Raw genomic sequence first — 27,791 nt, 5'->3', positions numbered from 1 at the left:
CTCGGTGGTACAGCAAAACACTTTGTGAAGAAGCTCCTGTCCTGCCCTCCCATCCTGCAGGAAGATCTCTGGTTTAAGACTCTTCAGAGAAAAAAGAACCAACCCCTGTGCGAATCTCGGGGATGTGCCCTCAGCCTAGCAGTGTGCTGGCAGCCATGTCTGCTGGCCAGGGCATGTGAGGAGCTGATTTTGGGGTGGAAACCCCTTGCAGAGGGGATGTGTGAAGGGTTTGGTCAGGAGCATTAGAAACGGTGAGAGAGTGAAATATCTGAAATTTGAAATTAGACTTGCAAGTGGTGAAAAAGGGGATCGAATGATGGGAGAAGTGTTACGTTGCCTGGTGACGTGGGCCTGTGTTACTGTGCCTGGGCGTGAATGTGTTTCCTCAGCAGGGACCTCCTGGATGCACCTGCGCACTCAGGAAACACAGCATTTCCAAAAACCAAACATAAAATATAAACACAATCTTCCTTGCGAGGTGAGAGTGAGCTCCAGCAGACATCTGAATGCCAGGGAAGGTCGTTCAGATGCTGTTCTTCACCTGAGGCACCGCGGGATTCAGCAAGGTGAGGACACCTTCCCTCCTGAAGGCAATGTCAGCAAACGAAAGTCACTTTCAATTTGGCCTTTGCAGGCAGAAGTTCTGCTTGCATGGGGGGAACAGCAGGAAATCGTGTTGGTGCTTTAGGGCACCAGCTGCTGGGAGGTGGAGGGTGGTCGGCCTTATCCAGCAGGCACAAGGGGTGCTCTGGAAAATGGGGTTTCCTTGCTCTTGGTGCCTTACTGCATCCTTGGGAGCACAGCTCCTGCTGCCATCATCATGGGCAAATCCTGACTCTGTGAATGAAAGAGAAGTTTCATTCACAGAAGTGAAGCACGTCATTGCTGTGTAACCAAAGCTTTGCACGTCTGTTTACCCAGAGCCGTAGCACTGGGGCAGAGCTGGTGCAGCAGCAGGTGCAGGCCCAGCACGGGGATTTGCTCATGCGATAGCTGGAAATTAGCTCATTAAATAAAGCAATTTGCACCTTTTAATCTCAGTGATTCCTGCGTGTGGGCACCTGTATTTAGGAGAAGAGCTTATTCTGCTTCAATTAATTTTATATCAATATAAGCTGAATAATTAAAGGTGTGAGTGAAAGGCCAGGTAGCTAATTCTCTTCCCTCTGGTGCGCAGGCTGCACTGAGATAACCTGGGAGAGGGAGCTCCTGGCAGTGCAGATGTTAGTTCAGCCAAAATAGCCCAACAGTTCTGATTTTCTATATGTAAATATCAACTAGGATCAACTAATTTTTGATGCTGATCTGCTGGTATTGATCTTGGTTTGGGCATTGGCACCAGCTCTGTGTGTGGCTTTGGGTGACCCAGCATTTCTCTGGTCTGAATGCAGGCTTGGCTTTCAAGATATTCTCCCCATCTTCAGGCAGAACCAACAGCCATTACTGCATCTGACAGATAAAGCAGATAAATTTGCAATTTTTTTCCTTGTTTCCAGAAGCTGTTTCAAGTCTGTAGGGCAGGAGTGGCTGTGTTTCACAGGTGTTTCATTGCAGTAGGATGCCATAGATAACTGGCTATTTCTGCCTCAAAATCACAGGGAACATTTCAGAATTGTACGAATCCAATGAAAGAGTAAAAACTTTCAAAGTGTAAAACCTGGGGACATTTCTCCTTTGAGAACAAACTAATACTTGACGTAAAAAGTATGATATGTCTCAAGTCCTGAGGCACAGCTAAACTCATGCCATGCTCAGGATTTCTTCTCCTCTCCCAGTAATCCTTTCCCAGTGCATCAGAGAGGTACAGGAGATTAATTTGCTTAAGCTCTTAATGTTTGCTCCATGTTATGGGGACCCAAGTTCCACAAGGGGCTGGCTTTGACTGAAGGAGGCTCTCAAGTCACCCAGTTCATCCCAGTGTGTGCTTAAAGGCTTTTGCCACGTGGGATTTGGTTTGGGGAGAACATCCGGGGAAGCCAGTGCTCGCTTTTTTGTAAGCAGGGCTGATTTCAGTGCTGTAAGGAACACGGGGAGGTTTGATCACCCAGCAGCATGGTTCAGTGCCTTCCCTCGTGCTGCCTGGCTGTGTTCTTGCAAGGAACCACAGTGTGATTACAAGGGCTGTTAAATGCCCTTAATATTCACACTGTTGGAAGGAGCATTACTCCTGCCGGCTCTGCTGTCTGCTGCTGTTTGCGGTAGCATTGCATTGATGATTAAATCGCCAATGCTGCAGTGAGTAGTGTGTGAAGCCCTTCCAGCCAGGAGATGCAAAGGCAGAGTTAAATCCCTCCTGTTTGTCCACTTCTTTTTTTGCTGTCTCTTAACAACATTTTTTTAAGCAAACAAAGCACAGTGAAACAGTTTGGAGCCATGAAACAAGATTGGGAATTGAGCCCCTTGCAGAGAGGTTAAGAGAACAGGGCATGGGCACTGGGAGGGGAAGGAGCTGGAGGGCTCAGGGCAGCCCGTGCTTGATGCAGCAGTGCTTTGAATGCTTCTTCTCCTTGTCCTCTTTTCAGGCATAGGTAGGAGAAGTAGCAAACTGAGTAATACTTATTTGTGTATATACCCTGGTACATTCTTGGTGGTGCAGCAGAGTGGGGAGTGGCAGGGGGTGCTGTGATTGTGGTGTGGGGAGGCTTTTGGAGCTGAAGCTAGGGGCTGTTGTGAGAGAGCCCTGTTGCTTCCTAATCGCTTCTGGGTGCTCCCAGTTGGTGTTGGGCTTGGAGAGTGTCTGTTCCCCACCATGCCTGTGCCCCTGCCTAAGCTCCCGTGTTTCCTTGTCTGGTGCTGGGATCCAGCTATTTCTCCAACAAAGCCTTGTCCCTTATGTGCAGCCTCAGCTGCCTCAGACAGTCTTCGGTATGCCAGGTATTTTAGGGAGAAGAGCCAAATGCAGATTCTTGGCACCCTGTTCCACTTGTTGGTGTGCTCTGCATCCCTCTCTGTCCCCCAGGGCTGTGTTCCTTGGGTGCCTTCCTGCTCAGTCGCAGGTATTGCAAGCAGGTGGCGTGTCGTGGAGGTGTCCCCACACTTCCTATTTGGCCCAAAATGTGCAGTGTCCATCCAGCCATAAAGACTTGGATTATGCTTATGGGGCCAGGGCCCTAGAAATTTTAGTGGTTGTTTGGGACAGAAGTACTGAGCTGAGCATCCTCAGCTGCAGGGAAATGCTGGGGACTTCCCCAAGGCCGTTCCCGGCGGCACTGCAGCAGCCCCCCTTTTGTGCTCAGGTATTGCTGGGGAGAAGGCTGGCACCTCCACAAATGCCTTGTTTCCATGGGCTGCCCTGGCGGGGTGTGGGTGAGGAGCCCTGACAGGGTGGCCATTAGCGGAGCTGTCGGGCAATCGCTGCCCGTCGGTTTGAGTTAGGGAGAGCAGGTGCCGGGGACGCCTGGCTGGGCGCCGGCACGAACTGCGCTCAGGGTTTGCTGAGCCCCCATTGATTTCTAAGCTTGTCACGCTGTTCATTAGGAGAGGGAGAGCAAACGAGGTGCTTAGTTGGAGTGCTCCAAGTCGATCCTGATGGAGAAGGTTTCTCTGCTGCCTGGTTAGGGGCAAAAAAAAAATAAAATTGCCCAAGTATCTTCCTCTTTTAGAGTCTTCAGCCTCAAACCTCCTGTCGTCCAGGAGTGTCTGGCAGGATCTTTTGTCTCCCCTGGCACTGCCCTATCTTTGCAGACTTGCTGTACTGAGAGGGAGTGTAGAAAGTTGTGCTGCTGGTGCTTTTGCTTGTGGGATGATTTTGTTCCCTGTCCCTCTCTCTTGTCCTTCCAGGTTCCCACAGCTGGGTCCCTGTTGTGTGCTGAGCTTGCTGTGTCTCTTTTTTATGCTGGAGCTGCATTGATTGAGGCAGTAAATCAGCTGGCTGGTGCTGTGGGTATAAATGATGGATGTAATGAACCAAGGGGGAGAAGAGGAGAAAAAAAAAGGAGGGGGGAAACAGGAGGAAAAATTGGGAAGAAAATAGCATACTCAACAATGTATGGGCTATGAAATATCTTCCTCAGCCAAGGCCCCTCAGCACAGCAGCTTGGTTCTAGCAATGGCTGGAGGTGCTGCAAGGGGACTTGCTGGGGAGGAAGAGGGGGTTCCCGTGCGTGCAGAGCTGTGCTGGCACCCCACCTTCCCCCCACACTTGCTGACAGCAGCTAATGGATGGTGCAGATAAGGATGGAAGCTGGTATCTGCAGCGTGGGCCGTGCTGCAGGGCTGGATAGAGGGCACCAAATGGAGCTAAATCATAGGCCAATTTATAGTCTTGCTGGCTGCAGCTGCAGGGAAGGTTTGAGATACTATTTGAATGTCTTTGTGGCTCTTAAGGTTGCAACCCCTTCATTTGCTTTCTGCCTTAGCTGTGTTTCCTTTTTTTTTTGAGTTTTAAAGTGCTTTCCTGCTGGTGAAAGGCTGAAAGACCCCAAGGCTTAAGCCTTCTACTGATTTCAGCAGTTTCTAGGTCCTTGAGCCGCCTGTACTGTGTCCCTCAGCCTTGGCCTGTGCTTTGGAGATGTAGAAGGAAGTTTGGAGCTGAGTCAGTGGCATCTCCACCAGTAGGTTGTTATCCAGCTGAACAGAGCCTGGCAGCTCCCCACGGGCCACAAACCAGATGTTGTGTAGCAGTGATTTAAAGTCTCCGTCATTTAGAGACAAATCAGTGATAATGAGTCTCTTTTTATAGAGAGGGACTTTGAGGCACGGGAAGATTTAATGGCAGACGCTTTGTAAAATTAGCTACTTAGCTAACTTTAGCAAAATCTTAGCCAAATTAACTAAAAATGAGCTAAATTCAGCTGAAATCACTGGAGAATTGTCAGTCTGGATGAGAGGACACCAGGAGTTGAAGGGGAAAGTGAAGCATTAGGAGCACTGATGAAGTTGTAACACCAGTTGGTAGTTCAGGAACAGACCCTGCCTTGGGTATGCTGCTGAGTTTTGGGTGTCTCATTGGAAACGGGTCCTGGATTGGAAGAAATTAAAGTGGATGATGGGCAGTTTTTTGCAGGGAGATAAGAGTAATTTCCTTGTAGACCTCACTGCTGCCAGGCTTTTGTGGCTTGAAACATTTGACGGCTGGCAGCAGGAGGATTCAATGCCTTAATGGTCACCCTCAGCCACAGCTTTTGTAAGAGGAGGAAAAAGAGATGGGGGAAAAAAGTGTCTTATGACTCGGGATGGTATTTTGAGGGCAGGAAAATGGGGCAAAGCATCACTCCTAGGGGAGCTGGGTGTATCTGCCAGTGCAGAGAGGTCTGCACCTTCCTGCCCTGTGTTGGAGGCAAGGTGCCTGTTTGGATGGGTCAGGAATGATTCGTTTTCTGAGATTGGGTATGGAGAAAAAAACAGGGCTGTTGTAGTCCTGTGCCCTTGGAAGTGAAATATGAGGAAGGAGAGATGAAGAAAAGCCTCTGAAGTGGCTGAAGGAGGAGGTGAAAGAGGGTAAGATGAAATCCAATTCTGTGAGCCTGGCTGTTAGCCAGGAGGATGTGGTGAACTTCTGCTGTGTGCCTCAGGATCAGTCATGACCAGGAGCACTTAGGAGCTGGTTTTCCTCCAGCAGAGCTACATCTTTCTGCAGATGTTAAGTTGACAGAAACAAGATGGATTATTGCAGAAGTACAAAGGGCTTGGATGTACATTTTTCCCTTTATCCCAGTCTATGTTTGAGATAGTTGTAAGCCCCATGGAGAATTATCCCTGGTAAAGGATCTGGTGATGTACTAGTGACTTTCTGGCTTTTAGCTTTTCCCAGAGATAATTCCAGTGAACTAACCAAGGGTGTCAGCATTATTGGCCAGCAGTGGTGAAGCCAGTCTGTGGGGTCCCCATCTCCTCCTCCATTAGCTAGTAAGCTTATGGGTCAGGAGGGACTGGAGTCGTGGTTTTGTGGACTGTGCATGCTTGGCTCTTATCTGCCCAGCTTTTCTCAACCCTTGGAACTGGCAGTCATTTTATCCGAGTAATTTTTCCAAGTGGTGCAGAGTCAGGAAGGCATAAGCCAGGGGAAGCCATATGGAAGCATCCCTGCCTGCAGCAGTGGGGCTAGGGACCACAAAGTGGGACCTAAGGCAAACCCTGCACTCCTGGGAGCTGAGAAGGGAATGCAGAGCTGTGCAGAGTAGTGCAGGGGTTTGCTCAGCATTCCCAGCTGGTTTCTGGGACAGGAATTACTGTGAGGTTTCCAGGAAAGCGGTCTTGGACGAAATATGTAGAGGCAGAAATCTGAATAATCTCTCCGTTTGCAGACTGTTCTGATAAACTGGTGTCTTAAGGAGTGACAAACAGGTTGTGCAGTTTTTGTGCTTCCTCCAGAAAAAAACCCAAACCAATCCTAAATCCCAAAAACCAACACTACCATTTAATGTGGTGGATAGGGCAAGAAAGAAATGCATCTCTCTGTTTCATTCACTTTCATTAAATATGTTATCAGGAAGCATTTTTTAGTTTAGGAATTTTTCTCCTCTCTGGAAACCCTGCACTGCCAGCAGTCCCTGTGCTGGCTGGGCAGACCCTGGCAGGGGTTTTGGGCCCTGGGCAGTGCTGGCAGTGTTCAGCATGTGGGTGAATGTGACAACACAGTTTCAGTTCAATAGCACCTGTGCTGGGCAGGGGGGCTGGTGTCCCATCCTAACCTTGATCTCAGTTTTCCTCCTGCAGCTCCAGTGTGCCCAGCAGCAATGTGGGGCAGCTGGGACAGCTCTCACAAGCCAGTGTAGTTCTTTCGGGTTTGTGGGTAATAATGAGCTGCCATGGGAAATAGCAGTTTCTTTTAAAGCAGTCTTCTCTACGAAAGTCCCCTTGAATTTAATGAAGACTTAGAAAGTTGTTCCTGCAATTTTTACACTGGCATGTAGATATCCATAAAAGAGCCCTCCCGTAAATGGAACAGAAAGGAAACCATTCATTTTAGCGTCTGTGCATTTATGGATTGATTTTTACAGAATCCTATTAGTTTCACTGCCAGTAAATGGCATGAGGACTCTATTTCAAACCAGACAATGTCAAGATATAAAGGTGGGCATTAAATATCATCCCACCTGTTGCTGTTCAGCTATGCTGCATGTGTCTGAGCAGAATGTAATGGCAGAGGCCAGGAATGCCAAGTCGATCTCTTCCAGCTCTTTGCTTAGTAAAATCATTAGGAGCCATGATAACCTAAGAGGCTGGCATTACACTGTTTCAATAGCCCATTAAATAGATTTGATCAATTTTGTGCAGTGCTTTCTTAAAAGAAAAGGGATAACTCCTTTAGCTGTTCATGGTGCTGCTTTTGAGAAAAGAATGATTTATAATGCTCCTCTTAAATAAACAAGTTAGATACAATGAAAAAGACCCCCAACACTGTAAACCACAGACTACTACTCTTCCCCAAAACACAGAAAATTTCTAGATTTTTTTCCCTCCCCCTCTGTCAGGTAGAGGACAGAACATCCTCTCTCAGCCCAGAGGACTGCTGACAGTCTGGCTCTACCAGCCCATTTTACACTCTTCCTTCACGTGATGTTTGAGCTGCTGACAGCCAGATGGTTTCATAAACAGCCACTTCTCTTTGGGCCAAGGGTAGCTCACTTTCCACTGTCATTACCCAGCTCTCTGATTATTACAAATGAAAACATGCTATGTACATCTGTGTAATTTCCTTTCTCCCCCTCCCTTTATAAGCTCCTTACTTTGTGCATCCCACTTGATTTTTGGTGGTGTGATGCTTTGATTTTTGTTGGTGGATGGTTTTACTCCTTGATTTCAATTCCAGCTGCATTTGGTTTGCAGAATGTGGGGACTTTGCAATTAAAACCAAAACTGAGCCGCACACATTGAAGCGAGGCAGGGAAAGCAAAAGGCTGACACTTTGAGTGTGGCACAGCAAGTGGGGAACATTGCTTAGCCATGGCCATGCCAGTCTCCTGCTTGGGCAAAGCAAATCTATGATGCCTTACTGGACTGTTTAGAAAAGGCAAAGTAATGTGAAAGTCATATATGTATATATCCATATGTGTATTTTCCTATATATAGGTTTTCTGTAGCTGAGAGGGAAGGGGTTGTTGCCAAGATCAGTGGTGTAGCCTCAGATGCCATGTGCTATTTAGGGAGTTGATGCTGCTGGTTCTCTGCCATCTGATCACAGACACAAAAATGTGTTTCAGACTTGTTTCTCCTGTTTTACCTCTGTGGGCTGACCAGGTCACTCCTGTGTTGATGCTGTTGTTGCAGTGGATTCTTGGAGAATGTCACTTCAGAAAGAGAAAAGAACCTTTTTGAGGGTCAGAAAAGAAGGTTTTTTTACGTTAATAAAATAGCCTGACCCTGAGCTTATCTTCTCCCTGGCTGTTTAGGCTGCTGCTCACATCTTTTGTCCACTGTATCTTGTGGGCTGTGGAAGTAGAGACCTGTGGGGATGGACACTGGTGCCCCAAATCCCTGCTGTTCCCCTTCCCATGGCAGGCACCTGCCAGCACAGCCTTGCCTTTTTCTGCCTCAGTGTTGGGGAATGGTTTCTAGGGTTGGAAGAGCATGTGGCTCTTTCCTCCTTGGGCAGCCTTGGGCTTCCCTGGTGGAGTGAGTGTGGGGCTTGGCTGCTCTGCCTGGGGGCTGGTGAAACTCGTGGTGAGCCAGCTCAGCTCTGAGCTCCCAAAAGTGCTGCAGATGCTTTGAGCTTGCCCTTTTTGACGTGTGTAATTTCTGAGTGCAGCAGATTATGGGAGCCATGTTTGGTGTGGGTTTGTGCCAGGGCACCTTTAAATTGCAGGGCTGGGCTCCTGGCAATAATAGGATTTGGCTGTAACATCTGTAGCCTAAATTTCATCCTGTCCCAAGGCTTCTGAGACTAGCTGGAGCTGGATTTTTAAATTAATTTTTTTTTTTTTTTTAAAGCTTGAATTGGACTGTACCCAAAGAGCTGCCACATACATCTGCAGCTCTGGGATAGCCCAGCATCTGGGCTAACAGCTTATAGCACATTCCCAGAGGGTTTACATCCCATGGAGAATTTCAGGCTCCCTGTGGGGCAAGCAGTCACTGTTCCATGCTTTAGCTGTCCTATCAGGACATGGAGAAAGGACGAGGAGGCCTGGGTGAGGCTGTGTTGAGCCCTAGGGGTACAGAGCAACACACCCTGCACGTTGCTGTTCAGTGCTCCCCAATGGGAGGCCTGGGAATGTGGCCTAGAAGCATGGCAAAAGCTCGCTTTGCCACTTACTTCACCCAGTCTGATGGTGAAAAGCAGCTCCTTGGGTAAGGCTGTAATGAAAGTTGTGCTTAAAGCAGAGCTAAAATCCCATTTCTTTTGCCCTTTAATTATTTAATTTATTTTCTATATTTAACGTGCTTGCTCTTCATGAGTCAACTGAATTTTCATGGGTTGTTTTTTTTTTTTTTTTCCTCAAATATTTATCTGTGTTGGCGGAGGGAACATTTTAAAATGAGCTTCTCAGAACTTGCCCTAGATGCCCTAGTGTTTCTTCTGGCTGCTTCTGCTATGGAGTGGTTACTTGCTCTACATTTCCTATGTGTTTTCCCTGCTGCTTCCAGTACAGATAAAATGTTAAATCAAAATAAAACAAAGAATTTTAGTTTTATTCCTCATCTTCACCACTTGGGAAATAAAGGGTTGGTGGGCTTAGCCTGGTGCTGGCAGCTGAGCCCTGTCTCAGTAGTGCTGGCTGCCCATTCCTGTTTGGCATTGCTGAAGCTGGGCAGGAGTGAGGGATAAGCCACAGTGAGCCTGCTGGAGCTCAGCTGTGACATGTGAAATAGCAGAGCCTTGCCAAATGCCCTATGGAGGGAAAACCATCTTGTCCTGGTGTACCAGGATCCTGGTGTCTTTTAGCAGCCTGGATTCATATTTTAGAATAATAAGGCTTTTGCTGCTTTTTGCTCTTCCATCTTGAAGAGGTGGAAATGGTGCAGAGGGGGGACACAAGGTGTCTGCAAGAAGTAGTCTTGGGCTGCTTAGCCTGGGATGGAGAGTGGGCTCTTGCTGCAGATCTGGAAAGTCATTAATGGCAGACAATCGATGGATAGGAAATAGCTCCCATCTCTTCCTGGACAAAATGTGGGATCGACAAAGAAAGCTGGCAGGGGCAGGTTCAGTGTGCTGGGTTGCAAGCTGCTTGTGGAGCCCCATACAACTGCATTTTCTGGGTGCTGAAAGCCTGGCTGGGTTCAGCAGTGACTGGTCAGGATGCATGGGAAAAAGGTCTGGACAGGTGTTAAATGAGATCTTCCTTTTCGATTGCTCTTCTGAACACCACCTTCCTCAGCTCAGCAGTTTTAGATCTGGGGGGTCCAGCTGAGCCCCCTACCAGTGCAGGCAGCTGGGCAGATGTTTCTGATGCCTGTCTAGGACAGGGAGGAGGCTGCAATCCTGCTGGGGCTGCTGTGCATCCTGCTCAGGAGCTTAAAGCAGTGCTTCCTGGGGCCAGAGCACAGCACAGACCATTAGTCTTGCTGAGTACAGCTATGATTGTGCATAGTGCTGCCTTCCTATCTCTCCTGGCTGAACCGTAGAGCACTTTGCAATGATTAATTCAGCATGAGACTCTTAAGTGAGCATTATTGCCCCGTGTTAAAGCAGACATAAAGGTTGCTGGCAGACCAGGAGCAGAAACTCTCTGCCATACAGATGTTCACCAGCCTGGCTGTCTCTAGCCACCGGTACGTCCCACTGGCCTTCTTTTTTCTCAGCACTTTTTTTAGGTCCATTTTGTTGCCCTTGAGATGTTCCTTTTGCTGTAAAAAAAGGGGGATGAATTCAGATGCTGAGCTGTACCCAGTAGTTCAGGATTAAAACTCTCTTTGACTGCATAGATGAAAAGTCTTGGCTTGTGTAACCGGTTATTTCTGGTGCATCTCTCCAGGCGTCTGCCTTGATGTGGGCAGCAGCAGCAGCAGCATATGCTGCTGGCTGCACAGGGACCAGTCCTGTCACCATCTGTGTGCGGGCTTGCTGGGGCAGTGGCAAACCTTGCTGCTGGGGCTCTGTGTCCCTGCCTTTCCCAGGGCCATGCATGAGCCAGGGGCAGATCATCCAGCTCAGAGCTGGGAGCCTGTGGTGCTGTGTCCAGAGCTCTTCACATCTCATGAGAGTTTTTTCTCCTTCGGGCTCTAGCGAAGGTATAAAGATTATGAAAGCTCTCAGTTGGAGCATGTGCTCTGAAGGTGCCTTTACAACAGTAAATCAAACATAAAAGCCGTCAGGTGGGTTTTTTTTACAGACATCAGGACCAGTGCTGGTTGAGATTCCTTAAACCCAGCTGGTAGGACCTCTACACTGGCTTCTGTGTTTTTGGGAAACGTCATGGAGTAGCATGTCTGCTGCTCGGCACATCTTTTCTATCCACAGTTTCTGCACTTCCCTGAGATGTTGTGGCTTTTGCTTGCTCCAGCATGCCTCTCAAAGCCTGAATGTACCCCCAAGCATCTTCTCCCTTACGTCTGAAGATACTGTGACTGGTGCCAAGGGTTGGGGTAGCAAGGGGAGATAGAGACAGGCCTGGAGCTGGAAGAGAAGAGCTGCTGGAGTCTGTAGGAGAGGGTAAGGATGGAAAAAGATCTATGAGAAAAAACAAGCCCAGTGGATGCCTAACATTAAGAGAAGCAGCATCACCAATTTAGGGCTTGCCTTGTGCTTTCAGGACCATCCAGACAACAGAAGGTTGTGTTTGATCTTTGATTACACAGGCCCAGCAGGGGTGGTGTGAGACACTTCCCTCCAGTGGCATGAGCTCCTTTGCGGTTTCTACTCCCCTGGTTTCTACCAGGAAGCCCAGCTGGAGACATGGCTCCTCAGCAAGGAGGTTCCCTTTCCCTGTAGCTGTGGCCCATCAGGCACTGTATATCCAAACCTGTGGGCTGCATTAGCCTGGTCTCAGCCATATCCCTCCTTTCCTCGCCTGCCTGGCCAGAGTTTGACAATATCTTGTTTTCCTCTGGCTGGAAAGACTGGCTCCTCATTTCCTTGCAGCTACTGCCAGCAGCAAACACAACCTCATTTGTATTATCCCATGTCTGATCCCACCTAATCCTTAATGCAGCTCTGCAGGCAAGGGGAGCTGTTGCTGCTGGAACAAGAGAGATCAAAGGCTTGTGGGTTGGGATGTGGCCCAGATCTGCAATGGGGCTGCCTAAATGTGGATCCAGCCTCTGCTCTCCACTACTTGTGTCACATGGGGGATTCCCCTCTTCTCCCCTGGCTTTCTGAGGGCAGGGAGCTTTCCCTTCAGCAGATACTGCAGAGCTCCTGGTCAAGCTGATGTGTCCACCCAGCATGAGATGCTCTCTGTGGAAGTGAGCATGGGGCTGTTCCAGAGCTGGCTCTTTGGGTTTGGGGGTCCTGGAGGTGTTGCTATCAACTTGTTCCTGGTAGTTGGGTGGACAAGCCTTGTGTGGTGACACCTCTGTGCTGCCTAGACCAGTAAGTGGAGCATGTGTTGTCTTGCCACCCAGCCGTGCTGCAAGAAGCTGCACTGTGCCCACAACCATTGCCACCGCCCAAGCCTGATGCTGCCAAAGCACGGAGACCCGAGAGATTTAGGGCAGTTTATTTCTGCCTGGATTTGAGCTTTGCTGCTGGCTTGTATTGTGATTGCTCTGCTTGCCCACATTCATCTTGTGACAAAATGTCATCTACAGGACTGCCCCGGTGTCTGCATGGAAGGGGATGAGGTTTGGGGGTTTGAGAGACTGAGATGTATGGTAGGTCTTGCTGCCTCCAAAGTGAGTGGAATTGTGGAGCTTAACAGGTGCATGCCATGAGCTATAGTGCCTGGTGGAGGAAATCTCTTCCTGCATCAGACAAGGGGACTGGTCCAAGCCCAAGCAGGAGCTGCCCACCAAGACTGTGTTTTTGTGACTGAGGACTCCAAAAATGCTCTTTTCCTTATTACAGTGAAATGCATGTTTGTATGTGAGAGAGAGAATCAGTGCCAAATGCAGATTTTTTTTTTTCGATGATAATAACAGCAAAGCTCAGTGCTGGTTCCTGGTTTCCATCCAGATCCCCATCCTCTTGGATGTGTTTTGAGTTTGCTGCATCAGGAGACTTAGCGTGGGTTTGGTTTTTCTGATGTCCATGCTGCGGCTTCTGTGCCCAGACGTGGCTCTGCTCAGGGTTTTCCCGTGCAAGCAGCAGGGCTGTGCTGCTGGAGGATGACCAGAGCCTGGAGATCTGCCTGTGATCTGTCTGGCCAGGCCATGCCAGTCATGTCCTGCTTCTGTTTTTCCCCCTCCCCAGCCAATTCTGCACCAACCCAAGGCTCCTGCAGCACCTGTGCTCATGGCTGGCCGGGACCCACAGTCCTTCTCCAGCAGGCTTGATTATTTTCAAACTTGCCAAACCTGAGAAATGCTAGGCTGCATTTCTCACTAGGCAGCACTGATTTTTTTATTTCTATTACTGAACTGAGATAGAGGAAGGCTGGGATGACACATATGCTCTAAATTATACTCCTGTATCTCCAGCGCTGTCAGTCATGGTGTGCCCAGGCCCAGGATCTTGCAGACACTACCAGCAGTAGGTACCTAAGGATCAAAGGTTTAGATCTGGTCTTGCTGTCACAAATGTTTTATATCTAGTTTCTCCTTGAGGGGAGTTGGGGAGAAGATGGGCTGGTACATCTGAGTAGTACACACACCCTGGAGCACCATTGCTGTGACCTGAGCTTCATCTCCCTGTGCCTGTGTGTTGAGGACCCGCTCTGGGCTACAGAAACACCTTCTTCTGCAAGATGTGTGTGTTGAGGTCAGGACATGGGTCACCAGTGCTTTTTGACAGGGGGATGGTGTCTGACAGGCGGGCACTGGCAGGTCCTGAGATCCAGCTGAGCTCTGAGAGTTTGCCCCATAGGTCAGTACCCCACAGCCTCTACTGTCTCTGCATCCTGCATCCTCCTACATCATGTGAGTTAGGGCAGCTCTCATGTTTCCTGGTGATACTTTTAAATCTATTGAAGAAGTTGTGCTGTGACCAGGAATTTCTCCACTGCTGCTATGATAGCTGCTTAGTATGGTTTGGACTGGGCTAGGCTGGAGCACATCACTGCCCAGCGGGCATGTGGCAGGAGGGCTCTCTGTGAGGGCTCTGTTAGTCACCAAGAAGGGTTTTCCTCTGCTCTTCCCGCTCTGCTAAGGGTGAGAGGTGGGAAAAGGGAAAAAAAGCCCTCGTACTGGAGCTGCTCAGCACAGGCCATGCTCCCGCCCAGTGGGAGCCTTGTGACTTAATTGTAGGAGCAGGGAAGCTGAGGAATGGCTGGAGGGAGTCCAGGGCTTTTCCATGACGGGAAATCTAGTGCAGAAGTGGGGAGTTCGGTCTGACAGCATTTCTTGTCCTTGCTGAGCTCCTTCCTTGGAGCAGGTTGTGCCTTGGTGCTGTCTTGGTCCATCTCTGCTCCCTAAAGCAGTTAGCTACCAGAGGGAGGGGTAAGTGCGAGGCTGGTGGCTTCTTAAAGGCAGTAAAGCCATGCTTGTAACTGTCCTGTGTGCTTGCAATTATTTTATTTTCCTTTAATGCGTATTTTTATAATATATGTGTTTTTTATAACCTTTCCTTCCTTTGGAGACACTTCACATTCATATGATGCTGTTACTGTCACCCCTTGTTGCTGCCTGGCTTGGAAGGGTGGCTGCTCAGGGAAGGATAGTAGCATTAGTTTCTAAAGCTGTGTAAAGATCCTCATGGAAGCAATTACCAGATGGATTACCCCTGGCTTTGCTGCTGTGTAAAGGCCATGTTGGGTCGAGGATGCTGACTATATTAACAGCACGATCCCTTCCTTCTTGGGAGGAGTGGTTGGGATTAACCTCCTGATTTTTAAAGGGCTGAGTTCAAAGCAGGACGTTCAGAGCAGGGTTCCGGCTGGCTGGCTCCTTTATTCTTCTCTCCCTGTTCCCTTTTCCCTTTCCCCTGATGTGCCCTGTCCTGGTCTGTCCTCTGGCATGTGGGAACCACAGCTCCAGGGGGAAGGGGAAGACCTTCCTTGACCTCTGAGATGCTCAAGCTCCGTGGTTTGGTAGGAGTTTTGGCTGTTACGCAGGAGGAGGAGCAAAGCTCAGCTGGAGACTGAGTACAGCTATGGACTCCTAAGTAGTAAATCATCTGCTGCTCCTGCTGAAGCCTGGGTAGGCTGGTTCGACCTTCATGGCTGGGAAGCAGCTCATGTCTGTCCTGAAAGGAAAACAAAACACTGTCTGTCCATGTAGAAACTCCCTTTGCCACTTTATTTACCCACCATGGCTCTGGGCTCTTCTCAATATATTTGACCTCTGGTGATCCTGGGAATGTGTTGAACCTGGAATGTTGCCTTAATTTCTTTCTCAACTAGTGCCCTTTGTAATTGCTGACGACCTTTGGGGAGCAGCTCTTGCACTCCCCCATGCACGGCCATGCAGCCAGCAGAGGATGGCACTGAGTGATGGCAGTAGACTGGGGAGGGGCTGCCTGTGGTGCACCAGTTAATGTGGCACCATGGCCCCAAAGATGCTCTTTGGCATCTCCTGGCACCCTGGTGAGCCCGGAGAAGGTTGCTGAGGGGATCCCCTCTCTCTGGCAGGGGGCAAAGGCATTTTTGGGAATTAGCAGGTGGAGGATGATGGAGAGAGCCCAGGGGAGCTGTGGGTGTCCCACTGCTGCTGGGAGTGGCAGTGGGAGTACTGGTGGGGGACTGTTCCCAGTTCTGAGCAGCTGGCTTGGGAATTGGTGCTCAACTCATTGTGGGGCTGCTGCCAGTCCAGATGTTTTCCACTTACTTTGTTGTTTTTTTTTTTTTTAATAAAAATCTCAGTGGAACCAGAGACTCTTAAAACGTATTTTGTCTGACTTGCCATCCAGAATTACCGTTTGTAAACCCATTAGAAGGGTTTGCAGGTGCCAGTGGACTTGGACTGGCATTGCTCATCCTTTTCTAGGGGCTGTGGGAAAACCCAGAAGACCATTTTGGATGGAAACTTGAGACTGATGCAGCCCAAGCACAAGCAGTTAAACTGAGAAGTCCTGCAGCATCCCAGGGAGCTGTGGGAGATTCCTCTCCATCCTTCTGCTTGACTCCCAGCACAGACAGAGCTGGGTCTTCTCTTTTGTCCAGTCAGCAGCTTGGTTTGTGCTGACCTCCTAAATATTCAGCTCATTATACACTGTAATGTATAAATAAAACAGAAGCAGGCAGCAGTACTCTCCAGGAGGATATAATCGGCTTCCTTTCTCTTTTAATTATACAGGATTTGTCTCCATGTGTCAGGCTATCCTATGGGCTAATTTATAATTTTAAAGAGTTAAGATCTGTGTTCTTTATGTAGTGAGACTCTTATGTACACATCTGATTTGGGGGTCCAAGATGAAAGAGCATCTTTCTAGGTGGAAATGCAAGGAATTTTGTTGCTGGATGTTGTTTCTAGAGGTCAGTGGCCTGGATCCTGCATTCCTTTCCATCATTACAGAGGCAGGAGGTTCTTCACTATGTTGGACATAGTGGGGGTCACTATGGGAATTCCTGGGATCTGACTGGGGCATGTGATGCTGACTGCTAGAAGCATTTTCTGTCCCTCTGTAGAGGCACGATGGTGGCCTGGTGCTACAGCCAGTGGATAGGAGCATTGTCCACATATGGAGCTCTGGCTCCAGCTCCCTGCGGGGGATGTGGATATATTTTAACCTGGCACCGCTGCCAGTGCAGCAGTTGCTTGCTGATAAGTGTGGTGTGAACTCTGAGCTGACTTGTTTTCTCCTAAGGGAAGCCCTTGAAACAAAATTTGGCTTTTCATCAAAGCAATGAATCTGTCATCTTTCCCTCTGTGCAGCTCGGAGTCCCCTACTCCTGATTTGCAAATAAATTCCCCATTTTGGTGTCTGCCCTGGCCATCCATTTTAAAATTAAAGCTTTGGTGCCCTTACTGGAAAAAGCATCAGTAATTCTCCAGTGGCTTTTCATGCTGTTGTATTTGGCTGGAGACTTCGGCAGATTTAAGCCTCTGGAGGGTGTTTCAGACCGTGTATATTGTTTACCACAGATACAGACAAGAAGATGCACAAATTGCTGGTTCTATCTGTGATTGACTTAATGGTGGCCCAGATTCCTTAGCCCTGGGTCAGCTGCTTGCACTGACTCAGTGGCCAAGAACCTGAGCTGATGCCAGTAAGAGTGTAGGGACGATAAGAGGACAATGCTGAAGAGCCTTCTCCAATGCCTCGAGGGGGATATTTCCATCCAGTCTGAAGTTGCAGCTGTACTTTGTGAGGGTCAAGTCTTCTTCCAGTTCTTGAAGGTCACATCTTCTTCCATGGCCCCTTTGCAGCCTTTGTCACTCCTGTTGCCTGAAGAAGTAGGTGCCTTAATTGCATAAATGTGTGTACACACCACAGGAGAGATCCAGGCTCTGCCCATGCAGGAGCAGATGTTGGGGGGGTGGTGAGCAGCAAGGGCAGGAAAGGTGGGGACAGTGTGGTCTTGGCCTCAGGGCCAAGTGAGAAAGTGGGACACTGAAAGGTCCTCAGGGACTCGTGCTCCCTGCCGAGCCAGCAGAGGAGGAGGAGGAGGTGCTCCGTCCTTTGAAGATGGAGCAGGATGCCTGTGGATGTGCATGAGCAGGAAAGGGTCAGTGGCAATGAGAAGCTTAATGGTGAATGCTCAAAGCTTCTCCAGGGACCTCAGCTGCAGGGGAGGCTTTGCTGGAAAAGTGCTTTGCTTTAATTAGGTATCTGTATTAATATTTTATTTGATTTTTCTATTGTTTTGTTCTTTCTTCCCCCAAAGTGGGATCAGAGCAGACTCAAATCTGAAGCTTTTCCTTGAGAGACAAAAAAATCACCTCCAAGCAGGGGGAGGTGCTGGTCCTCCTTGGAGTGGGGTGGGATCCTGGATCTGGTATGTGTCCCCATGGGGTCTCAGAAGAGCTGCCACCAAGGTGCTCATGCATGTTGTGCCCAGGTACCAGTGCAGGAGGAAGAGGAGTTTCACAGCCCTCAAATAAATGAACTGGAGCTAAAATCTCCCTGGGTCAGAAAACTAATTAGGGCAGATCATGGCCGGGGCCCAGAGCTACCTCCATTCCCAGTGTGTGGTTTGTGTCAGCACAAAGCAGGGGCACTGAGCCAGTGAAGCACTTCAGCAAGTACTTAACTTCAAGCATTTAAACAGGGGTTTCTGTCGTTCCTACAAATGCCTGGAGTCACTTAAGTTTGTATTTAAGTGCTTGATTGGCTTAGGAATTGTGCAATTTGGGAGAGTAAGAGGAAGGAGGTGCCTTCCAGGGTTGGTACGGCTTTGGCGCTGAATGGTACCTGATGTGCTGGAGGATGTGATGCAGGATAAGTACAGAACCTGTTTTCCAAAGAGCCACAGCCTGTTTTTGGCACCACCACATCCTCTTTGGATGGGTCAAAGACTGGCCACGGTGCTGCCTGTCTCCCCCTTGTATCCTGGGGCTGAGGCCATCGGGATGCACAGCACTGCTCACTCAGGGCTAAGCCAAGGCACTGGGCTGGAGAAAACTCCACCAAAACTTGACTGAAGGATCTCATACCTCAGTGCTCCATCTGGGTTATTCAAGGATGAGGACAAAGGCAGTCTGACACTGTCCCACTTCTTTTCCCTCTGTTGCTGCTGACCCTCTTAAGTGCATGTGCTGGCACCAGGGGACGAGGAGGGATGAGCCCTATCCTGTTTGAAGTATTATAATCCTTTCAGATGGCATTAGCGCCTGGGCCAGCAGCAGCTCTATAATTGAACCTCCTGTTTGCAGGGGCCCTGCGCTTCAGTGAGACTTTTAAATCTCATTTGTGTAATGCCTGGTTGCAATTCCTGCTGAAAGATTGCCCTCTGCCTCCAGTGCCCCTGAGCCTGCTGAGCAAAAAGATGTCCTCACTGGCAGAGGAGTGACAAAGAATGTCCAGGCAGCAGCGTGCTGCATGGCACCTGAGTTTCCAGAGCTTTTACGTGTTTATTGGAGCTTTTGATAGGCTGATGTAATTTTTTATTTCGACCTCCCCTCCTTTTTTTTAATGCCTGAGTCCCAGGAATGGGCTCAGTGACAAGTGCTCAGTCAGATATTACGAAGGGATGAGATTTTCCAGGGAAAGTTGGGTTTGAGGGGAATCGAGGTAGAGGCACATTTGGCTGCTGCCAGACTCTTTTGGGGTCATCCTTGTACCTGCACAAGCAAAACCCTTTTTCTGGCCAAATGAGTTCCCTGGAAAACCCTGTCAGCTCGGCCAGCCCCCTGGGCTAGCTTGGGTTTGCTGCCTCCTGAAAGGATGCTCATGGCACTGGTCTGATTCACTCTGGTCTGAAGGCAGAACTCAGCAGCCCCAAAAGGAAAATGGCTTTTATTTTAGCAAAGGCTTAAGTTCTCTCTGTTAAGAAATCTCCCTTTGGCTGGCATTGCCCACTCCCTGTCTTGTTGGGCAGCTGGAGGCTGGCCCTGGGGACCGGAGTGACGTGCCTGTCCCCAGTCACTGCTGGCTCCTCTTGGGAGGCTTTTCACCTCACATGCCCTTTCAGTGCTGGGCTGCCTCTGGGTGGCCAAAGTGCTGCCACAGCTGGCCATTCCCTGCCCAGAGTCCAGCCTGGCCTGGCCTCCCTGCCGTGCCAGGAGGGGCACTGGGGGCTGCCTGCCGGGGGATGCCGCAGCAGCAGCTGGCTGGGCTGCTTGTTCCTCCTTCCCGCTCCAGCGATCCCTGCTGTACTGTAATCACACAATTATTATGCCGTTAAAATGTCATATTCGCGGAAATCCACATAAACAAGGCATTAGCAGTTGCCAGAAAATTGTAGTTTTACTGCTAATGACCCATTTTCCCCCTGCAGCACCACTCCTTTTTTTTCCTTAAATATTATTTTTTCCCTTCTTTGTTTCTTTGGTATTTTTTTGTTTTGTTTTGTTTTGTTCCTGAGCTGTGATTTAAGAGGCAGATGACGAAGTACATCTTTGCACTGAGAGGCTTTTAATCTTTAATGTACAGTTACAGTGAAAAGCTGCCTCTCTGCTTGCTTTGGGCTCTGTGCCCTAAGCCAATGAGGGTGATGAGTGGTTTTGGAGGAGGTATCTTTAATGGGTCTCTTTTTGGGGGTGCTTTACTGAAATGGCAGAGAAAGCTCTTGGTGAGCCCTGCTCTTGGCTGGGTGCTGGTGTGAGATGGAAGCTTCTCTCCACGCTAAGTTTTGCTCCTGTCTTTTTGTGGGTGTCTCTCTTGTTGACCACCCCTGGAGACCTGCCAGTGTGGTGTTGGAAGAGGCAACACTTGTTTGCCAAGAGCAGACAGCCACCCCTTGGATACATTTTTCTTGTCTTTCCTTCAGGCTCATTGAGTCTCTCGAACGCTTTTAAGCATTGACTGTGTTTCCTATAATTAATACCAGTCATTAAACTGCAGTGTTGAAAGAGGAATTACCTAATTCCGAGAAAAAAAAAAGAAAATTTATTACTAGTACGTGAGAGAAAATGAATAGAAATCTTGGAGAGATGAGTCCTGTAGAAGATAAATAGAAAGGCAAGTGGAGTATTGACTTGATCCTTTTCTAGTGCAGGGTTAATTTGGCCTCTAAAGTGAGTTAGATTGTAATAAATTAAATTTAGATTTCTGCACATCAGTTAAATAACTCCCAAGACAGAATTCTGGTGTGAGGAAGAGGTGATAATACATTGTGGAAATATTATAATGAAGACCTTATCTGGTAACCTGCAACCAATGTGCTGTCCCTGGGTGACCAAAGGGGATTTCTCCTGATGCCTTAACTCTCATTCCCTGTCTTGGATCAGGTGCAGGTGAGAAACAGGTGAATCCCTGTGTGCAGGTTCGTGAGGTCTCCTGCCTCCTCCTGCTTGCACAGCTGGGAGCTTTTCATGAATTCCTCTTCTGCTTTGAGCAGGCATGTTTTGCAGAGGTCAGTGTGCACCTGTGTCTGAGCTGAGACTTCTGCTCCAATTTCGATTACCCTTTTAGGGAGGCTTGGGATGGAAAGAACTCCCAGAAGATTTGGACAGGTGATGTAGATCAAAAGCAAATGACCAACCCCCAGTATCTACTCTGGTTGAGAAAGTGAGCCCAATCCCTGGTCTTGTTTTGCAGCCAGATAGGGATTAAAATAATTCTTTAATCTCTGGCATCTAGTTACTGTTATCTCAGGTGTGTATTTGATTACCCAATGTTTAGTATCCATCCCACTGATAGCTTTCCTCAGCTGAAAAAGGAGAACCTGGGTGAATCAAGGTGGGCTGGTGTCTTTTCAGGTGGAGATTGCACAGGAATATTAGTGACTGCAGAGTGAACCGTGAGTGCAGCCCTGGAATGCAAGGTATATCCAGAGCAGGATGAGAGATGAATACTGTGGGGTAAGACACTGGTGTTTGCCCATGTATCCATTTACTGCTGGGACCCCACCCCTGCTAACAGGACATTAGTGGAGTTAGATGGATGCTGGAAAAATGCCATCCCAGACCCTGGCAGACCCTGTGTGCCAAACCCTTCTTCTGCTGCCTGGCCAGAGCATTGCTGCCCTTGCAGCAGGTGCAGAAGCCCCAGTTTTCTTGAGAGAACCCACCAGCCTTCCCACCTGAGCCATCAGATTCTTGCCCAGCTGCACCCTTATAGCTGATCCAAGGCTATTGGGTATAACTGACATCACAAAACCCAAAACAACATATACACACACACATCTTACAGCCTTAAGTGCTGTGTGGCCACTTTTGAAAGCCATTTCTCTTCTTACTAAGTTTGATAAAACCAACTTTTATTTTTCTTCACAGCATTAAAATTTAGGGACTGCAGCTCGGGTGGTTGTTTCAGCAGCTCCAGGCCTCCTGGGGTCATCGTGAAATCTTATAAACATCAGGCTGTCGGTAGCTCTGCGATGCAATCGCCTCACTTTTCCCTGATCTTTTACTGCGGTGCTAAATCATGTTTTGCAAGATGCCTTAGAAAAAAACCAACATAAACAACATTTATCACCCTGTGCACGTCGGCCCTCCCAAACGTCCACGGCTGGGCTATGTGCGTCCTCCTTGTAAAACTCCTGCGGGGACCTTACTGGTTTCATAACTTTCTCCCAGCCTTGAATAACTTTATTCCAGTCCTCAGTAACTTCCTCTCAGTATGGCTGGTGACTCAGGGGTTCCTTCTGATCGTCTTGCACTGGGGTGGGTGTTGGAGGAGGACCTGAGAAGGCCATGGAGAGGATGAATACAACCCTCGATCTGGAAAGCCCTGCATCCCTGGAATTTTTCGGCTCTTTGGGAGTGCTCATGTCGCTGTAACCCGGAGCAATGTGGGGCATCCTGTGGCTGGAGGTGCCTGGCTTGCTCCTGTGGTGGTTCACTTGCAGGAGCCAGTCCCTCCTCCCCTTCCTGTGACTACAAAAAAATGCACTGCCAGATGCGAGTAAAATCAATTATGGGATAAAAATCGCCCTTTTCAAAAGCTTCATTTTGTGCTATTAGCAGGCAAAATTGGCTTTGAGATGGTGTGAACCGAGGAGGGGGGGAAAAAAAAGAAAAGCAGAAGAAAAGATCAATTATTGGATAAGATCACAATTTTCTTTAGGGCTGAGATGTCTGTAAATGTTTGCATCTCTCAGTGTTACAGGTAGGCTGGGATCAAAGAGGTTGTGCTGCTGTAGCGATGAGATCTTATCGGTGCTGTTTTGTGCTGGCTGCCTCCGACGCTGCCAAAGGATGCTTAAACCCCCGACAGCTTCTGCTGCTCAGGGATGCTTAAACCCTGACAGCACCGAGCCACCAAGAAATGCTTAAAACCCCTGAAGGTTGTTTAAGCTGCTGGGTAACCCCGATATGCAGCTCTTCCATCCTTCTGGAGTGGGAGGGACCACACAGGGACGTGCTTCCCTGCTCTTCTCACTGTGGTAGGGCTGAAGTCCTCAGTGGGAGATATGTGGTGGCAAATATGGACTGAAATTGGGCTGGGAGCGTGATGGCCCCCTTCTTCCACGGTCATGTTGCTGGAGCTGGCACTGGAATGTGGCTGTGGAAATGTGGGATTACTCCTTTCCTACCTGAAAGGTTACAGAGGCAAAGGTCATGTGATGTGAAACACCTTTGTTTTTTGGGTGGAGAGAAATTAAAACCCTTACAAAACGTTTGTGCTCCTATGTTTTCTTGAGACAGTGCTGCTTGAGAGGGGGATCCACCAGAGACCTGAATTTGGTTTCAAATCGATCATTTTAATTCAAATTGGCAGGCTCTCTTTGACATATTGTTTCAGGACCTAAGGACGAAAAATAAACGCTGAAGACCTCTTGGGACTCCTCGTTAGCCTGCCCTTGCAATGCTTGCCCCAGCTGCAGGGGCTTGGGAGGAGCTCTGGAGCGGGCTCAGGCGTCCTCTGGTCTCTGCTGTCTCTAACGGGGCTGACTTTGTGCGCGCAGGAATCGAACGCGGACTGGGACGACCTTTGGGATGAGTTTGAAGAGCGGAGGTACCTGAGTGCCCGGAGGTGGAAGGGCGGCGAGGACCCGTACCGGCTCCATGCCTTTAACCAGCGGGAGAGCGAGAGGATCCCCAGTGACCGCGCTGTCCGCGACACCCGCCATCACAGGTTCTGCCTCCCCCTGGCTCCTCCTGATCCTCCTCACAAAACTTCATGACATGGGGGCACAGTCCTGTTCCCCTTTCAGGGCTGTGGTTTTGGGCTGTCAGTGGGTGCTTTTGGGGCTGGGTCTGCCTGGGTTGTGTTTCTGGGATTGTGTCTTTCCCTTTGCTTGATTTCTTGGCATGTCTGGAAGTCTTAAACCTGTTAATTGAAACTGTATAAATTATTCCAGGACCATAGGGAAAGGAAGGAAAGGCCTTTATTTTCTCTTTGGAAAAGTAATGGGTTTACAAGAGCAAGTCTCAGTGATGGGCAAAGTCCTCACTTGTGTTGGGAACTCTTGCTCTTCAGACAATGCAATGAGGTGATGCAAGGGGGATAACTGTTGAGAGCTGAAATTGCCCTGCAGAGAGAGCAGTGGGGAATAAGGGGTAATTGCTGAGTGAGGAAGAGAGAATGGTAGGAACTTCTTGGGTTACTAACTGCTCCAGCACCACTGAGGTCAAAAATATCTTTTGGTGCCCAAAGGAGCTCTTGAGTAAGGCAGGGAGGAGTGCAGCAGCAGTTGCCTTGTAGGTGGAGCTGCACTCCCTTGTCAGTGTGAGAAGGGTGGGGTGGGTGTTTTGGTGCACCCTTACTTGCTGAGGTCTCAGCTGTAGTCTCCCTCTGCTTGTCTTTCCAAACTCACTGGGGAAGAGCTGCCCTTCCTGCTGAAGGTCAGTGGGATTCATTGTTAGTTTGCTGGATGAGGTGATGCAAGGATGTCCTGGTGTTGAAGGAAAAGCTCCCAGTTCCCCTCAATGCAGTTTTCCTCCTTGTCATCTGGGGACGCAGCATATTCCTGGCCCCTGCTGTCGGTCACCAGCCCACTGCTGGGGCAAGCTCTTTCCGTGGAGCTGTGCCTGACATTATGTCCCAACTTGCTGGCAGCAGCTGTCTCTGCTGCCTTGTCCTGGGAGCCCTTTTGGGTAAATCCTGCTCTGGTGAGAGCTCTGTGCTGGACCCAGCCATGGCACCGTGCTGCCCTGCTGCACCATGCTCCCAGATCAGAGTGACTCCACTCCTGGCATCTGACCCAACTCTGAATTTATTCTATTCCAGTTCAAATACAGCACTTAGGCTGAAATGCTGAAACAGCACCAGTTCCCCAGCCCTGTAGCAAGCAATGTGCTTATTTATTTATTTAGCTTCTTTCTGTTGTAAGGACCAGATGCTCCTTTCTCCGGAGAGGAGCTGTCAGCCCTGACGGACGCCTGTTATAGCTGAGCAGAGAGTGAATGTGCTATTCCTGGAGAGAATTAATGCCAGGGATATTAACCATCTGCCCTATTAAAAGGGAAGATTGACTCAGTTGCCCCTTGCCTACCATCACTGTGCAGTGGCAGCCACCTTGTTCCTGGGCAGGCAGATGTGGCACTGAGTGCTCCTGTGAAAGAAAAGTTCTCATTAAGGAGGAAGTGAGGGCACAGCACGTGGGAGGGGCTGGGGCTAATTTAATTTATTTCCAATTTCCTTAACCCGGTAATTGGATTCTGATTTATTGAATATGCCTGAAGAACGCTGCGGATGATGCACCATTAGCCAAGCATTAGAGTGGCCACGGAGGAAATGGAGCTGCTGGCAGATCTGGGGGAGGGAGGCGCTGATGGGGAGGATGGAGGAGGGAGAAGGATCTGGGATTGGTGGCTAAGGGAGAGAGGAAAGTGCAGACCTGAGCCCTCTCTGGAAAAATAATCCTTCCTTACACCACAGATGTCCCGGGAGCTGCTGCAGGTGATTCTCGGGCTCTGCCATGCAACCTGGAAGCTGGTCTTGAATTGTGCAGCAGAAATGTATGGGAAAGCATGGATAAGCATGGCCTGCTCTCAGAGCAGGGAGGAATTGCTGATGGCTGTGTAAGAATATATATAATCCAGCACGGGGTTGATTAGATGCCCTCCTGTGAAAGGCAGAGCAGGCTTGTGTGGACCAGGCTGTTGTGGAAGAAAGGACACCCACAGTGCTCATGCTGCGTGTCCTACTGGAAGCTGTGTTTAGAGGCTTGGTTTCAATGGAAAACTGGGATTAAGCTGCTCAGAGCAAACCCAGAAAGTTGGGCCTCAATTCTACTCCAGCTGACTTTGGAGCAATTCAGGACCTCACACTGAGGGCTACCACTATGCCAAGGGACTTCTGCCCAGCTTATGTGAGTGTTTAGGAGGCTTTAGAGAGGGTCTCATCCATCATTTCAGCTCATTGCCATTGGTAAGCAACTTCTCCTTCAGCCTCTCAGTTAGATGTGCTCTGCTCTGTGACAAGGTTTCCAGCGAGTTGGCTCTCCATCCTTCATTGTCTTTGTATGATGTGTGAGATGCACAGACCTGCAGACCATGGTAATGCCCAGAGACCCATGCATTGTGTCCTAATCCTAGGGACTGGGATGTGGGAATGCTGTTCCTTACAGCTTCTCTGGGAGGTGTTTTTCATTAGCATGGTTGCAGAAAGTTTCCTGGTGTTTTCTCTGTTAATTCAGCCAAGCACCTGGACTTGCCAATGATAGCTGAATGTACAAAATCTGGCAAGGGCTGAGCAGCAAGCTCCTTGCCAGGAGGTCATGGAGAGGGCAGATACTTTCAATGGGATGGGATGTGGCACTGACAGCCAGTTGCTTAGCAATGTTTGCTGGATTGATTTTGTTTTTAAATTGCAGCCAGTGGAATAATTTCAGATGGAGAAGAGTTCCAAGAAATCAGAGCAGGAGAAACTCTGGTAGATCTCTTTGTCTGCCTCTGGCTATGCAGGACTGCGAGCTTCTGTGTGGTTTGTGGGTGATTTCAGCCAAGGAACTTTCATGCTTTCTGTGCACTACCTTGTGTCACTTGGCCTGGGACATCTCACAGCTGGAGCATTGCTCCTGGTGACCTTCTTGTCTTTTGCTGCTGTTAGCTCCATTCCTGGTTGCACGTTGACTCAGCCCTTGGGCCACATAAAGGGCTGCCTTTCTCTGAGGAGAAGACCTTGGATGGTCCTGTGGTAGTGCATCCCATGCCCTCCAAAAGTCAAAGATACTAAAACATCCCTGTGATTGCATCAGCAGACTGGACCTGGAGCTTGGTGGCACATCCAGACTGTGCACAGCTAACTCATGCCTCCGGAGTGGGTGGCTAGTCGCCCTCCACCACGGTAGCCACGTGCACTTGGGATTACCTCATCCCCACATCCCACCTCCTACAACTCCCACCGGCAAACTGTGGGACTGAAACGGCAGTGAATGAGTCAGTGCCAGGCGTGAGCATGTGGTGGGGGGAGCAGAGCTGAGGTTTCCAGTACTGCTCAGCGGCTTGGAAAGCCGACAGGGAGGATGTGTCGCCCCCAGCCAGAAGATTTTGTCGTGATGGCTCCTGGGCTTTTTCCATCTGTGGCAGACAGCTCCTGGGGAGGCTGGTATTCACCACGCCAGTGCTCCATATGCTGCTTGGGCTGACCTCCACCTCCCAGTGCTCTGCTGGGTTTAATGGATGTGCAGATGCTGTTGTGGCTGCCAGGCACCGGCCTGAGCGAGGGTTTCTGCTGGCTGAGGGTGGCAAAGCAGACAGGGGAAGTCAGGGACAAGGAGAGGAGATGAGAGGCTGGAGGAGAGGTGAGATCCTCCAGCAGACTTTTCCAGCTATTGCAAATCACATAAGGCAGTTTCAGGCATCTCCCAGTGTCTGATCTCCTCTATTTGTCTGCTTTTTACTTCAGCAGTGCTGGGACATGTTTAGTAGTGCTGTCTCAAGAGCTAATAACAGCAAGAAGGCCGAGGATGGAGCCCTCTCAAATTCTAGCATAAAACTCAGCATTTTTGAAGTTCCCTCCTTCCCTGAGTCGCAAGTGCTTAACAAGAGGTCCTACCTACGCAACTTTGTTCAATTTTACAGCAGCTTAGGGGTGTGTTTGTGTATGTGTGTGTCTGAGATAGGGAAAGCAGCTACTAAGATCAAGTTGTCATTGAAACATGAGGCTGGCAGGCATGAAGATCAGGTGTTGCATTGTCTGCTGAAGGTGAGAGCATCCTGGCAGCCCAGAAGCTAAGTCCTGTCAGCTTGTGCCCCGTAGAAAAGCTCTGCTATTCTAATGTGTGCTTTTCTCTTTGAGCAGACCAGCACACACTCTTAGGATTTCCTCCAGGTTTCTTGTCTTAAATCCCTGTGCTAAGCCAGCTGGAGAGTGTCCCTTAGGTAGGAAAACTGCTTAGGACTGGTTGCTCTGCTCATAGGGACTGTTAATGGAGGGATGGGAA

The 27,791-nt window shown here is 49.2% G+C and overlaps 1 protein-coding gene across 1 annotated transcript in view; it reads left to right on the top strand.

Moving 5' to 3' along the window:
* Positions 1 to 27,791, top strand: part of GALNT14 (polypeptide N-acetylgalactosaminyltransferase 14) — a 90,638-nt gene that overhangs the window by 9,535 nt on the left and 53,312 nt on the right. The window contains exon 2 of the mRNA XM_014877477.2: positions 23,367 to 23,536. Within this exon, the coding sequence (XP_014732963.2) occupies positions 23,367 to 23,536 (170 nt within the window). The remainder of the gene's footprint in view (positions 1 to 23,366; positions 23,537 to 27,791) is intronic.

This window comes from Sturnus vulgaris, chromosome 3 (genome assembly GCF_052056855.1).
Source record: "Sturnus vulgaris isolate bStuVul1 chromosome 3, bStuVul1.hap1, whole genome shotgun sequence".
In the NCBI taxonomy this organism is placed as follows: Eukaryota; Metazoa; Chordata; class Aves; order Passeriformes; family Sturnidae; genus Sturnus; species Sturnus vulgaris.
This window is presented reverse-complemented; position numbering and strand designations above follow the sequence as displayed.